Consider the following 14,867-nt stretch of genomic DNA (forward strand, 5'->3'; position numbering starts at 1 on the left):
AGCAGGAGAAACACCAGTTTAGGTTTCCCAAACGTACACGGAGTGCGTTTTTCGATCACTCTAACTTCAGAGATGCTGTCCAGAAGCACAGAGCATTTCCGGACAAGCGCTTTACTAAGCGCCTTAATGACACACGTTACCCCTTCCCCCCTGACGTAGTTAAGGGTTGGGCTCAGTGTCCCAAGGTGGATCCTCCAGTCTCTAGACTGGCGGCTAGATCCGTAGTATCAGTGGCAGATGGCTCATCGCTCAAGGATGCCACTGACAGGCAAATAGAGCTCCTGATGAAATCCATCTATGAAGCCATAGGCGCGTCTTTTGCTCCGGCATTCGCAGCCGTGTGGGCACTCCAAGCTATCTCAGCTTGTCTGTCTGAGATTAATGCGGTCACACGTACCTCTACTCCGCAGGTTGTGTCTTTGACTTCTCAGGCGTCGGCTTTTTCGTCCTACGCCATGAACGCTGTCCTGGACTCTGCGAGCCGTACAGCGGTAGCATCCGCCAATTCGGTGGCAGTCCGCAGGGCCATGTGGCTACGCGAATGGAAGGCAGACTCTGCTTCCAAGAAGTTGTTAACCGGTTTGCCATTTTCTGGCGACCGTTTGTTTGGCGAGCAATTGGATGAAATTATTAAACAATCCAAGGGAAAGGACTCGTCCTTACCCCAGTCCAAACCAAACAGACCTCAGCAGCGAAAGATACAACCGAGGTTTCGGTCCTTTCGGCCCTCAGCCAGGTCCCAGTCCTCCACGTCCAACAGGTTAGAGAAGGGCCAGAGGAACTCTTCTGCATGGCGGTCTAAGTCACGTCCTAAAAAGACCGCCGGAGGAACCGCCCCCAAGGCTGCCTCCTCATGACTTTCGGCCTCCCCAAACCGCATCCTCGGTCGGTGGCAGGCTCTCCCGCTTTTGCGACGCCTGGTGGCCACATGTCCAAGACCGATGGGTGAGAGACATTCTGTCTCACAATTACAGGATAGAGCTCAGTTCTCGTCCTCCGACTCGTTTCTTCAGAACATCTCCGCCCCCCGAGCGAGCCGATGCACTTTTTCAGGCGGTGAACACTCTGAAGGCAGAAGGAGTGGTGATCCCCGTTCCCCTTCAAGAATGTGGTCGCGGTTTTTACTCCAACTTGTTCGTGGTGCCAAAAAAGGACGGATCATTCTGTCCCGTTCTGGACCTCAAACTGCTCAACAGACACGTGAGAACCAGACGGTTCCGGATGGAATATCTCCGCTCTGTCATCGCCTCGATGTCCCAAGGAGACTTCCTAGCATCAATCGACATCAGGGATGCTTATCTCCATGTGCCGATTGCACCAGAGCATCAACGCTTCCTGCGTTTCGCCATCGGGGACGAACACCTTCAGTTCGTGGCACTGCCTTTCGGCCTGGCGACAGCCCCACGGGTCTTCACCAAGGTCATGGCAGCAGTAGTGGCGGTCCTACACTCTCAGGGCCACTCGGTGATCCCTTACTTAGACGATCTTCTAGTCAAGGCACCCTCCCGGGTGGCATGCCAACACAGCCTGCCCATTGCTCTGGAGACTCTCCAGAGGTTCGGGTGGATCATCAATTTCCCAAAGTCAAAATTGACACCGACCCAATCGCTGACTTACCTCGGGATGGAGTTTCATACTCTCTCAGCGATACTGAAGCTACCGCTGGACAAACAGCGTTCACTACAGACAGGGGTGCACTCTCTCCTTCGAGCCCAGTCACACCCCTTGAGGCGCCTCATGCACTTCCTAGGGAAGATGGTGGCAGCAATGGAGGCAGTTCCCTTTGCGCAGTTTCATCTGCGTCCACTTCAATGGGACATTCTCCGCAAATGGGACAGGAGGTCGACGTCCCTAGACAGGAACGTCTCCCTTTCACGGGCAGCCAAAGCCTCTCTTCAGTGGTGGCTTCTTCCCACTTCTTTGTCGAAGGGAAAATCCTTCCTGCCCCCATCCTGGGCTGTGGTCACGACGGACGCGAGTCTGTCAGGGTGGGGAGCGGTCTTCCTCCACCACAGGGCTCAGGGAACCTGGACTCCGACAGAGTCCTCCCTTCAGATCAATGTTCTGGAGATAAGGGCAGTGTATCTAGCCCTAAAGGCGTTCCAGCGGTGGCTGGAGGGCAGGCAGATCCGAATACAGTCGGACAACGCCACGGCGGTTGCGTACATCAACCACCAGGGCGGCACACGCAGTCGTCAAGCCTTCCAAGAAGTTCGGCGGATTCTGCTGTGGTCTGAAGCCACAGCCTCCACCATCTCCGCAGTTCACATCCCGGGCGTAGAAAACTGGGAAGCAGACTTTCTCAGTCGCCAGGGCATGGACGCAGGGGAATGGTCTCTTCACCCGGACGTGTTTCAAGAGATCTGTTGCCGCTGGGGAACACCGGCCGTCGACCTAATGGCGTCTCGGCACAACAACAAAGTCCCGGCATTCATGGCACGGTCTCAAGATCACAGAGCTCTGGCGGCAGACGCATTAGTTCAGGATTGGTCGCAGTTTCGACTGCGTTATGTATTTTTTCCTCTGGCACTGCTGCCCAGAGTGTTACGCAAGATCAGGTCCGACTGCCGCCGCGCCATCCTCATCGCTCCAGACTGGCCGAGGAGGTCGTGGTACCCGGATCTGTGGCACCTCACGGTGGGTCAACCGTGGGCACTCCCAGACCGACCAGACTTGCTGTCTCAAGGGCCATTTTTCCATCTGAATTCTGCGGCCCTCAACCTGACTGTGTGGCCATTGAGTCCTGGCTCCTAGCGTCCTCAGGGTTATCTCAAGAGGTCATTGCCACTATGAGACAGGCCAGGAAACCAACGTCCGCCAAGATCTACCACAGGACTTGGAGGATCTTCTTATCCTGGTGCTCTGATCAGGGTTTTACTCCCTGGCCGTTTGCCTTGCCCACTTTTCTTTCTTTCCTTCAATCCGGAATGGACAAGGGTTTGTCTCTCGGCTCTCTCAAGGGACAAGTATCGGCGCTTTCCGTGTTTTTTTCAAAAGCGTCTAGCCAGGCTTCCGCAGGTCCGCACGTTCCTGCAGGGAGTTTGCCACATAGTCCCACCTTACAAGCGTCCGCTAGAACCCTGGGATCTTAACAGGGTGCTAGCGGCTCTTCAGAAACCACCTTTCGAGCCGATGCGGGATGTCTCTCTATCACGCCTTTCGCAGAAGGTGGCCTTCCTAGTGGCAGTCACATCACTTCGGAGAGTATGGGGAGATAAGGTATGCACACCAGTGACTATGTAAGGGGAATACATGGAATAGCAGAAACTGCTGTGTGAATACTGACTTGAAAAATCCAATAGCTATATGTAAGAATGAAATGTGAAAAATGGAATCTGCATTACTGCCATGAACATATGAATCAAGAGAAATTTAGCTACTGAATTGATCAATGCAATAGAGCCCCAACACTACGCCAAAGTATTTCTCTACGTTGGGGTCCCTAGCTTATGTGTGTCCTCTCATGCAGTTAAAAAACTTACCGTGTATGGGAAGCTGAGACCCAGGCTATTTATGCGTATTATATGGATTGGCAATAGGTGTGTGTGGGGAGGGTTCACAAACGAAAAACTACTAACAATAATGAATAACGTTTGGAACACCATTCTAAGTCTGAACTGGGTGCAAAAAACCTAAAAAAACCTCACTATGGGGAGATAAGGTATGCACACCAGTGACTATGTAAGGGGAATACATGGAATAGCAGAAACTGCTGTGTGAATACTGACTTGAAAAATCCAATAGCTATATGAAGAGTGAAAATGTGAAAAATGGAATCTGCATTACTGCCATGAACATATGAATCAAGAGAAATTTAGCTACTGAATTGATCAATGCAATAGAGCCCCAACACTACGCCAAAGTATTTCTCTACGTTGGGGTCCCTAGCTTATGTGTGTCCTCTCATGCAGTTAAAAAACTTACCGTGTATGGGAAGCTGAGACCCAGGCTATTTTTTTAGGTTTTTTTAGGTTTTTTGCACCCAGTTCAGACTTAGAATGGTGTTCCAAACGTTATTCATTATTGTTAGTAGTTTTTCGTTTGTGAACCCTCCCCACACACACCTATTGCCAATCCATATAATACGCATAAATAGCCTGGGTCTCAGCTTCCCATACACGGTAAGTTTTTTAACTGCATGAGAGGACACACATAAGCTAGGGACCCCAACGTAGAGAAATACTTTGGCGTAGTGTTGGGGCTCTATTGCATTGATCAATTCAGTAGCTAAATTTCTCTTGATTCATATGTTCATGGCAGTAATGCAGATTCCATTTTTCACATTTTCACTCTTCATATAGCTATTGGATTTTTCAAGTCAGTATTCACACAGCAGTTTCTGCTATTCCATGTATTCCCCTTACATAGTCACTGGTGTGCATACCTTATCTCCCCATAGTGATGTTTTTTTAGGTTTTTTGCACCCAGTTCAGACTTAGAATGGTGTTCCAAACGTTATTCATTATTATCACTTCGGAGAGTGTCTGAGCTAGCAGCGCTGTCATGCAAAGCCCCCTTCCTGGTGTTTCACCAGGATAAGGTGGTTCTGCGTCCGGTCCCGGAATTTCTCCCTAAGGTGGTATCCCCTTTTCATCTCAATCAGGATATCTCCTTACCTTCCTTTTGCCCTCATCCAGTTCACCAATGTGAAAAGGATTTGCACTTGTTAGATCTCGTGAGAGCACTCAGGCTCTGCATTTCTCGCACGGCGCCCCTGCGCCGTTCTGATGCGCTCTTTGTCCTTGTCGCTGGCCAGCGTAAGGGGTCGCAGGCTTCCAAGTCAACCTTGGCTCGGTGGATCAAGGAACCGATTCTTGAAGCCTACTGTTCTTCTGGGCTTCCGATTCCTTCAGGGCTGAAAGCCCATTCTACCAGAGCCGTAGGTGCGTCCTGGGCATTGCGGCACCAGGCTACGGCTCAGCAGGTGTGTCAGGCGGCTACCTGGTCGAGTCTGCACACTTTCACGAAACACTATCAGGTGCATGCCTATGCTTCGGCAGATGCCAGCCTAGGTAGGCGAGTTGGTTGCCCACCTGTAAGAAGGGGCCGTTTTTCGGCTCTTTTTAATCGAGGTATTCTTTTACCCACCCAGGGACTGCTTTTGGACGTCCCAATTGTCTGGGTCTCCCAATGGAGCGACAAAGAAGAAGGGAATTTTGTTAACTTACCGTAAATTCCTTTTCTTCTAGCTCCTATTGGGAGACCCAGCACCCGCCCCTGTACCCTTCGGGCTGTTGTTCTTTTGTGTACACATGTTGTTCATGTTGAATTGTTCTTTTGGTTCATGGTTTCAGTTCTCCCGAACATCCTTCGGATTGAATTTACCTTAGACCAATTTATAAGTTTCCTCCTTCCTGCTTTGGCACCAAAACTGATGGGCCCGTGAGGCACGGGAGGGTGTATAGGCAGAGGGGAGGGGTTACACTTTTTAAAGTGTAATACTTTGTGTGGCCTCCGGAGGCAGAAGCTATACACCCAATTGTCTGGGTCTCCCAATAGGAGCTAGAAGAAAAGGAATTTACGGTAAGTAAACAAAATTCCCTTCTTCTAAGGATCCCTTTATCTATGCTAGTGTATACAGGGACAGATAGGCAGGGATTCGCAATATTCACCCAGAACTGCTCATGGTTCTGGGTGCATATTGCACCTGACAGGCTCCCTTTAAAGGTTTGCTAAATGCTCCAAAGCTTAACTACACTTTAAGGGGTACATTCACGTGGAGTTATTTGTAAAGTCCAACGTATTTGTATTGGAACTGGCCCCAAAAATTCAAGGCTACAAATATGTGATTATATATACCCAATGTTATAGGGTGAGGAAACTGCTTGAATAAAGTGAGAAACTGCAATACCTGTTTGTTACATACCATAAATAGGTCGCTTTTTGGGCAGCTTCGTACAGATTTTTTAGAGTTCATCCCGAAACCAGTCCATAGTATCGACTAATTGTTAGAATAATAAATCCATATTGCTGATTGATCCAATTCCAGTTGGTAAAGTCCAGAGTTCACAACGCTGCAGGCTTCACAGCTGAACTCGCCCGGCATGTCCAGCTCGCTTTGTCTGTGCACAAACTTGCACTGGTATTCTGGGTTTAATTTTTTTTGTTTTGTAACATAGGAAAAAGTTACCCCCTCCTAAGATTTTATGGGTTGTCAACAATTTTATTAACTATCTGGTAATACACAGCAGAATTGTGAATGCAGCTCTGGATTAGAGTAGTATCAGTAGAAGATTGGTATCTTGTATTTTCAAAGTGACCTCACTTTATACTTGGGTATTACATGTGACTGTTACTATTGAAGTAGTTTTTGATCATTTTTGTTTGTTCCTTGCAGCTTTCTGAAACCAAGGTCTTCACTGCATCTTCTGTACCCACAGAAAACCACATTACACCCGGGCAAAGGTATGTGACACAGGGGAAGAGCTGAGGGTTATTTCCCCTCATTCAATACTAGTGATTAGTATTGGGCATTTACGGTACCTATGTAATAACTTCTGTGGTTATTATTTATAGTGTTTTACTTCTTCTTTACTTTGTTTTCAGCATCGACTTAGTAGCCCTGCTCCAGAAACCACAGCAAAACAATGAGGCCGGTTCTGTAGGGTTTGAGTCCGCTCAGCAGCAGAACTTCGGGCAGGCGCTGGTGTTCACGAATTCTCAGCACAGCTCTCAGATCACGTCTGCGACCAGCAGTACCAGTGCGATCAGCAGCTTCACTCCACCTAGTCTGGTAAATTACGTCTTAAGCAATTTGTATTACAGTGTATATACAGAGAATTCATCCATCAGCCTCCTTGTAAACCATCTTAACTGTTTGTCATTTTTATGTTGCCCAGGATTTTTATGTGTGTCGGCTGCTGGGCCGGGGGGGGGGGGGGGGGGCCGGTGCGTCGGCTGCTGGGCCGGTGAGGGGGGAGGGGCCTGTGCGTCGGCTGCTGGGCCGGGGGGAGGGGCCTGTGCGTCGGCTGCTGGGTCGGGGGGGGGGGGGCCTGTGCGTCGGCTGCTGGGCCGGGGGGGGGGGGGGGGGCTGTGCGTCGGCTGCTGGGCCGGGGGGGGTCCTGTGCGACGGCTGCTGGGCCGGGGGGGGGGGGGGGGCTGTGCGTCTGCTGCTGGGCCGGAGGGGCCTGTGCGTCGGCTGCTGGGCCGGGGGGAGGGGCCTGTGCGTCGGCTGCTGGGCCGGGGGGGGGTCCTGTGCGACGGCTGCTGGGCCGGGGGGGCCTGTGCGTCTGCTGCTGGGCCGGAGGGGCCTGTGCGTCGGCTGCTGGGCCGGGGGGAGGGGCCTGTGCGTCGGCTGCTGGGCCGGGGGGGGGGGGGGGGCCTGTGCGTCGGCTGCTGGGCCGGAGGGGCCTGTGCATCAGCTGCTGGGCCGGGGGGAGGGGCCTGTGCGTCGGCTGCTGGGTCGGGGGGGGGGGCCTGTGCGACGGCTGCTGGGGGGGGGGGGGGGGGCCTGTGCGTCGGCTGCTGGGTCGGGGGGGGGGGGCCCTGTGCGTCGGCTGCTGGGCCGGGGGGGCCTGTGCGTCGGCTGCTGGGCCGGGGGGGCCTGAGCGTCGGCTGCTGGGCCGGGGCCGCTCCATTGTCCCCAGGTCCAGTGCAGAGATTCCACACTGGACCCGGGGACAGTTAGTAAAGCACAGTTCATGTTGTGGGGTTTGTTGTGTTTTTTTCTTATAGGGCTGAATGATTTTTCAAAATCAGAAAACACCTTGAAGCTTATAGATGCTCTGCCTAACTATTTTCTGTTTTTTGTCTCTCCTATCCCCCTACTTTTTTTATAGTCCTCTGTCCTTGGATCTGGCTTTGGTGAGATTGGGTCTTCAAAACTGACAAATTCTGCTGGGTCCCAGATACTGGAACAGCTGAAAAACCCGGGTCTGGGGCAGTTCACAACACCAAGTTCTCAACAGAGTAGCAGTACCACGGCCGCCTCTTCTTCTTGGGACATAAAACCCGTGTCGCAGTCATCGGTCCTCGCTCAGTTTGGTAAGAGCAACCTCGCGGTTCCGGCATATCGCCATGTCACTCCTAAGTTACGCTCCGTTACTGGCCCTGCATTCAGATGCCCTGATATGATCACCACTATATACAAATCAGTGGGCTCGTGAACGGTCCTGAAAGGCTCCTAACACACAAATGACTTTGTGCCCTGTTGTAATTCTCATTGTTAATCCTTTACGTTGGGGTCAGGACATTACTGCTGTGGTTCATGCTTCCTGAAGGTCGACTGTCCGGGCAGTAATTGACCCTTACAATATGCAGCAGTTGTAGTTTTCCTGTCAGAAGCCGTCCAGTTCAAGTACTTTGTATCATGGCCACTGTTTAAAGGGGGCTTCTACCACCGGCTGGATAGTAAGCCTGCCGTTGTCTATCCAGAGCACAATGATGTCAGTATTTCCAAGCACACGTCTGACCTGTGTCTGAGGAGAACACTAATTCTGAGTGATCTGGAGACCATCTTTCGGATGCCGCGTTGATATTTATATGCTGAATTGACTTATTTTGGAAATGCTTCCCAAAGCCCCCCCGCCTTTCTGAGAAGATATGCCCCTAACAAACTCTTAGCCCACACTTCAGACTAGAAAAGCACTGCAAGGGTCGGAGATGGGGCCTCTCCATTTACAGAGGCTTAGGGGAGAGCCTGGCTTTCGCCCCTTATTCTTGCATGTTTATAGGCCAGCCTTAGGACCTAATTCAACATTGGTGCTTACCATGAGCTGTTTTTTCACGTTACTTCATTGGACCCATCTAATCACGGAAAAAGCATTCAGTGGTATTATACCCCCGAGTTACAGCTTGTGTTATGATTTAGAGCTGCCTTCACCATTCTTTTGTCTTCAGAGCAGACATCGCCCAGCATACCCTGCTTATTCAGTGCTGGCTTTAATGATTTGCTTCCATCTTTACATCGGGCACTGTCTGAATGCACCTGTTCTCGGCATCTCGGGTGCGTACTGTTTACAGCTCTGGAGCATAATACTGCGTGTAAATTGGGAATGGCACAACAGAAGTAATGCAATGTTTTCAATCTAAAGAATTGCTGGCATTGAGTCTCCAGCCCAGTAACAGGAATAGACCATGTAAACCCCGGATTATTACTACCAAGAAGCCGGGGACTGCTGGTTCCAGTCGTTGTCACACAGGGGCTGCATTACTCCTGATTTATTCGGGTATGACCTGTAGTGCTTTTACACTAGATCTGAAGCTAGAAGGATAATGTTACGGTCAGTAAAGGCCCAGCACTTCTCCTATAAATCACTTCTTCCTCTACACAGCAGAGATTCTCCCTCCTGAAGACGTGTTTGTTACGTCCATTGCTCATCCTTAATAGTGCTCTGTGGTTCGAAGATTAACGTCAGAAAAAAAAAAAACACACGGCCCATGGAGTTAGGGGTACTTTGCACGTTGCGACATCGCTACTGCGATATCGTCGGGGTCTAATCGAAAGTGACGCACATCCGGCGCCGGTAACGACGTCGCAACGTGTAAAGCCTAGATGCACCGATAAACGATCGCAAAAGCGTCGAAAATCGGTGATCTGTATAGTGTCGGTCATTTCCATAATTTCGCTGCAGCGACCAGTACGATGTTCTCGTTCCTGCGGCAGCACACATCGCTGTGTATGAAGCCGCAGGAGCGAGGAACATCTCCTTACCTGCGTCCCGGCCGGCAATGCGGAAGGAAGGAGGTGGGTGGGATGTTTACATCCCGCTCATCTCCGCCCCTTCGCTTCTATTGGACGCCTGCCGTGTGACGTCTCTGTGACACCGCACAACCCGCCCCCTTAGGAAGGAGGCGGATCGCAGGACAGGTAAGTGCGTGTGACGCTGCCGTAGCGATAATGTTCGCTACAGCAGCTATCACAAGATATTGCATCTGCGACGGGGGCGGGGACTATCGCACTCGGCATCGCTACAATCGGCTAGCGATGTCGCAGCGTGCAAAGTACCCCTTATTTCCTTTTTATCGTTTGATAGATTAGTCCAAACTAAGGTGTAGATAGATTTACACTTCAATCCATTGCTGCATTCCCAAGAAATTAGCAATTTAATTCTCTATGCATATGAGGCTTCAAGTGCTATGGGCGTGGCTGAGCACTTAACAAGCCTGGTTTTCACGGTTGTCTCTCCGCCCGGCACCAGTCTCTCTTAGCTTTTTGGCTCATAATCTGATTTTCTCCTTTGGTGTCACACAAGCAAGCCACAGAGGCTGGTGCTGGGCGGGGAAGCAAGCAGAGGAGGCCGAGGCATGGAAGTGCTCAGACACACCCAGAGCACTGAACAACTTGTTTGCATATTAATTAACACTCTGATTGCTGAAGAATAAAGGAACAAATGAGATATAAAGGTGTCTGGATTTCACTTTCAAAGACCTGTTTCTTTGTCGCTCCATTGGGAGACCCAGACAATTGGGTGTATAGCTTCTGCCTCCGGAGGCCACACAAAGTATTACACTTTAAAAAGTGTAACCCCTCCCCTCTGCCTATACACCCCTCCGTGCATCACGGGCTCCTCAGTTTTTATGCTTTGTGTTGAAGGAGGCACACATTCACTCATGCTCCCATTTTAGTCAGCAGCAGCTGCTGATTGTATCGGATGGAAGAAAAGAGGGCCCCTAACAGGGCCCCCGGCATGCTCCCTTCTCACCCCACTAAGTCGGCGGTGTTGTTAAAGTTGAGGTACCCATTGCGGGTACACAGGCTGGAGCCACATGCCGTTTTCCTTCCCCATCCCTTAGGGGCTCTGGGAGAAGTGGGATCCTATCCGGTCATCCAGGCACTGGGACCGGGCTCCCTCCGCAGCCCCTTTGGGATTCTGACGGACAGGAGACTGAGTATCATCAGGGACAGGGCCCTGCATCTACAGGTACTCTGTGTCCCCTTGGGGACGGTGCATGGAGCACTTTGGCCTCAGACGCTGCAGCGACTGCGGTGTTGGTATGAGACCGGGACTACCGCGCCTGCTTGCCGGCCGCGGTTTTAACTTTAGTCCCCGGCTTTTGCGGCCTAGTGCCTTAAACTCCCGCCCCCGGGCCTGCCAGTCAGGGGAAAGGGCGGGACGGTCGGTCTGACGCAGACAGTGAGGGCTGGAGCACACTTAGCTGTCCTCCTCCCCCCTCACTAATCACTCTGGGGCACCAGATTCCCGCACTTTTGTAGTTACGCCCACTGCTCCCTCCTCCCATGTGAACGCCGACAGCCATGTTTTAAGCACATTCTGCCGGTGGAGGACTTCTGGCTGCAGCTCTGGGAGACCCGAGGCAGGGAATCTGGTGGCCACACACCGCTTGAGCGGTCGGTAAGCCACACCGGTCACCCGGTGCTGGTCCCCCTAGAGTGCCGAACTGTATGTATATATATATATATATATATATATATATATATATATATATATATATATATATATATATATATATATATATATATAATATATATATTTGTACAAGTAAAATATATCTTTGTACCGTGTTAGCCAGTAGAGATAAAAAAATTGTTTAAAAGAACAGAGAGTCCTCAGTGGTTGATACCTTTTAATGGCTAACTGAAAAGATGGTAATAATTGCAAGCTTTCGAGACTACTCAGGTCTCTTCATCAGGCATGGTATAACACAAAATCTGAAGAGTCACGTATTTATACACAACAGGACTTAGAATAGTGCAGTAATAGTGCAGTAGTCCTTACTGCACTATTCTAAGTCCTGTTGTGTATAAATACGTGACTCTTCAGATTTTGTGTTATACCATGCCTGATGAAGAGACCTGAGTAGTCTCGAAAGCTTGCAATTATTACCATCTTTTCAGTTAGCCATTAAAAGGTATCAACCACTGAGGACTCTCTGTTCTTTTAAACAATTTTTTTATTATATTTGTATACATTTTTTCGGTTCGGCTGTACTGTTAGCTTGTGGCTATATATCCCTCAGTGATCATTCTCCTGGGAGACAACAGCATGTCGTTCACAAGGAGCAAGGGTGCCAAGACACAGGGTTATTTTGCAACCTGTACCTCTTGTGCGGCTATGCTACCTGCAGGTTCCACCTACCCTCACTGTGAGCAATGCTCGGGCCCTGTGGCACTTGCTCAGCCGGAGCCTGGTGCACTGGTGGGACCCTCGGCCCAGGTAGAACCGCCGGCTACCCCTGTACAGGTGGCAGGGACAGAGTTTGCAGTTTTAGCTGAGAAACTCTCTGAGTCACTTTCACAATCCATGGCTCAGTCTATGGACAAATGGTCTGCTAAGATACTAGAAGTCTTGCAGTCCAGACCGGCCCTTACACAGGCCCCAGGCACTGTGGGATCGCCCCCAGGCCCCTCTCGGTCTGCGACGAAGCGTGCTCCTGGGGTGGCCTCTAGTTATTACGTGGAGGACTCCGGCACGGACCGCAGTCCCAGACCGGCTAAGCGGGCTCGCTTAGAATCTTCCCCGACTTCACTCTGCTCCGCAAGTAGCGGCTTTGACTTCTCAGGCGTCGGTATTTTCATCCTACGCCATGAATGCTGTCCTGGACTCGGCTAGCCGTACAGCGGTAGCATCCGCCAATTCGGTGGCAGTCCGCAGGGCCATGTGGCTACGCGAATGGAAGGCAGACTCTGCTTCCAAGAAGTTCTTGACCGGTTTGCCTTTTTCTGGCGACCGATTGTTTGGCGAGCAATTGGATGAAATTATTAAGCAATCCAAGGGAAAGGACTCGTCCTTACCCCAGCCCAAACCAAAGAGACCTCAGCAACGAAAAATTCAAGCGAGGTTTCGGTCCTTTCGGCCCTCAGCCAGATCCCAATCCTCCTCGTCCAACAGGCCACAGAAGAGCCAGAGAAACTCTTCGGCATGGCGGTCTAAGTCACGTCCTCCAGAGACCGCCGGAGGCACCGTCTCCAAGGCGGCCTCCTCATGACTTTCGGCCTCCCCAAACCGCATCCTCGGTCGGTGGCAGGCTCTCCCGCTTTTGCGACGCCTGGTGGTCACATGTCCAAGACCGATGGGTGAGGGACAGTCTGTCTCACGGTTACAGGATAGAGTTCAGCTCTCGTCCTCCGACTCGTTTTTTCAGAACATCTCCGCCCCCCGAGCGAACCGTTGCACTTTTTCAGGCGGTGGACACTCTGAAGACAGAAGGAGTTGTGTTCCCCGTTCCCCTTCAGGAACATGGTCGCGGTTTTTACTCCAACCTGTTCGTGGTGCCAAAAAAGGACGGTTCATTCCGTCCCGTTTTGGACCTCAAATTGCTCAACAGACATGTGAGAACCAGGCGGTTTCGCATGGAATCCCTCCGCTCTGTCATCGCTTCAATGTCCCAAGGAGACTTCCTAGCATCAATCGACATCAGGGATGCCTATCTCCATGTGCCGATCGCTCCAGAGCATCAACGCTTCCTGCGTTTCGCCATTGGGGACGAACACCTTCAGTTTGTGGCACTGCCTTTCGGCCTGGCGACAGCCCCACGGGTCTTCACCAAGGTCATGGCATCCGTTGTGGCAGTCCTACACTCTCAGGGCCACTCGGTGATCCCGTACTTAGACGATCTTCTAGTCAAGGCACCCTCCCGGGTGGCATGTCAACACAGTCTGACCGTTGCTCTGGAGACTCTCCAGAGGTTCGGGTGGATCATCAATTTCCCAAAGTCAAAATTGACTCCGACCCAATCACTGACTTACCTCGGGATGGAGTTTCATACTCTCTCAGCGATAGTCAAGCTACCGCTGGACAAACAGCGTTCGCTGCAAACAGGGGTGCAATCTCTCCTTCGGGCCCAGTCACACCCCTTGAGGCGCCTCATGCACTTCCTGGGGAAGATGGTGGCAGCAATGGAGGCAGTTCCCTTTGCGCAGTTTCATCTGCGTCCACTCCAATGGGACATTCTCCGTAAATGGGACAAGAGGTCGACGTCCTTAGACAGGAACGTCTCTTTCTCTGGCAGCCAAGACCTCTCTTCAGTGGTGGCTTCTTCCCACTTCTCTGTCGAAGGGAAAATCTTTCCTGCCCCCATCCTGGGCTGTGGTCACGACGGACGCGAATCTGTCAGGGTGGGGAGCGGTTTTTCTCCACCACAAGGCTCAGGGAACCTGGACTCCGACAGAGTCCTCCCTTCAGATCAATGTTCTGGAGATAAGGGCAGTGTATCTAGCCCTAAAGGCGTTCCATCGGTGGCTGGAGGGCAGGCAGATCCGCATACAGTCGGACAACGCCACGGCGGTCGCGTACATCAACCACCAGGGCGGCACTCGCAGTCGTCAAGCCTTCCAAGAAGTTCGGCGGATTCTGCTGTGGGCGGAGGCCACAGCCTCCACCATCTCCGCGGTTCACATCCCGGGCGTAGAAAACTGGGAAGCAGACTTTCTTCGGCGCTCTATTGGGAGACCCAGACGATTGGGTGTATAGCTACTGCCTCCGGAGGCCACACAAAGCATTACACTAAAAAGTGTAAGGCCCCTCCCCTTCTGGCTATACACCCCCAGTGGGATCACTGGCTCACCAGTTTTCGGCTTTGTGCGAAGGAGGTCAGACATCCACGCATAGCTCCACTGTTTAGTCAGCAGTAGCTGCTGACTATATCGGATGGAAGAAAAGAGGGCCCATATAGGGCCCCCAGCATGCTCCCTTCTCACCACACTTGCGGTTTGTAAGGTTGAGGTACCTATTGCTGGTACGGAGGCTGGAGCCCACATGCTGTTTTCCTTCCCCATCCCCCTGAGGGGCTCTGAGGAAGTGGGATCTTACCGGCCCCAAAGCCCTGAGGCCGGGCTCCATCCACAGACCCATTGAACCTGCTGGATGTGGAGCGGGAGTGCCGTTCAGGGACATGGCCCTGCACCATTCAGGTACTCTGTGTCCCCGTACACAGGCACAGCACACTCCAGACTTGCTGGGTGTGCT

General features: G+C 51.6%; 1 protein-coding gene and 1 non-coding gene across 10 annotated transcripts in view; both read left to right on the forward strand.

Annotated features, from left to right (window-relative positions):
- UBAP2 (ubiquitin associated protein 2) overlaps positions 1-14,867 on the forward strand; it is a 230,400-nt gene that overhangs the window by 73,959 nt on the left and 141,574 nt on the right. For all 9 annotated transcript variants that reach the window (XM_075327133.1, XM_075327139.1, XM_075327077.1 and 6 more), the window contains exons 10-12: positions 6,338-6,405; positions 6,547-6,733; positions 7,779-7,983. In XM_075327133.1, coding sequence (XP_075183248.1) covers positions 6,338-6,405; positions 6,547-6,733; positions 7,779-7,983 — 460 coding nt within the window. The remainder of the gene's footprint in view (positions 1-6,337; positions 6,406-6,546; positions 6,734-7,778; positions 7,984-14,867) is intronic.
- Positions 8,368-8,450, forward strand: LOC142258943 (small nucleolar RNA SNORD121A). Its single transcript, XR_012727913.1, has one exon. It is a non-coding gene; the product is annotated as a small nucleolar RNA SNORD121A (small nucleolar RNA).

The sequence above is a fragment of the Anomaloglossus baeobatrachus genome, chromosome 1, assembly GCF_048569485.1.
Source record: "Anomaloglossus baeobatrachus isolate aAnoBae1 chromosome 1, aAnoBae1.hap1, whole genome shotgun sequence".
Classification (NCBI taxonomy): Eukaryota; Metazoa; Chordata; class Amphibia; order Anura; family Aromobatidae; genus Anomaloglossus; species Anomaloglossus baeobatrachus.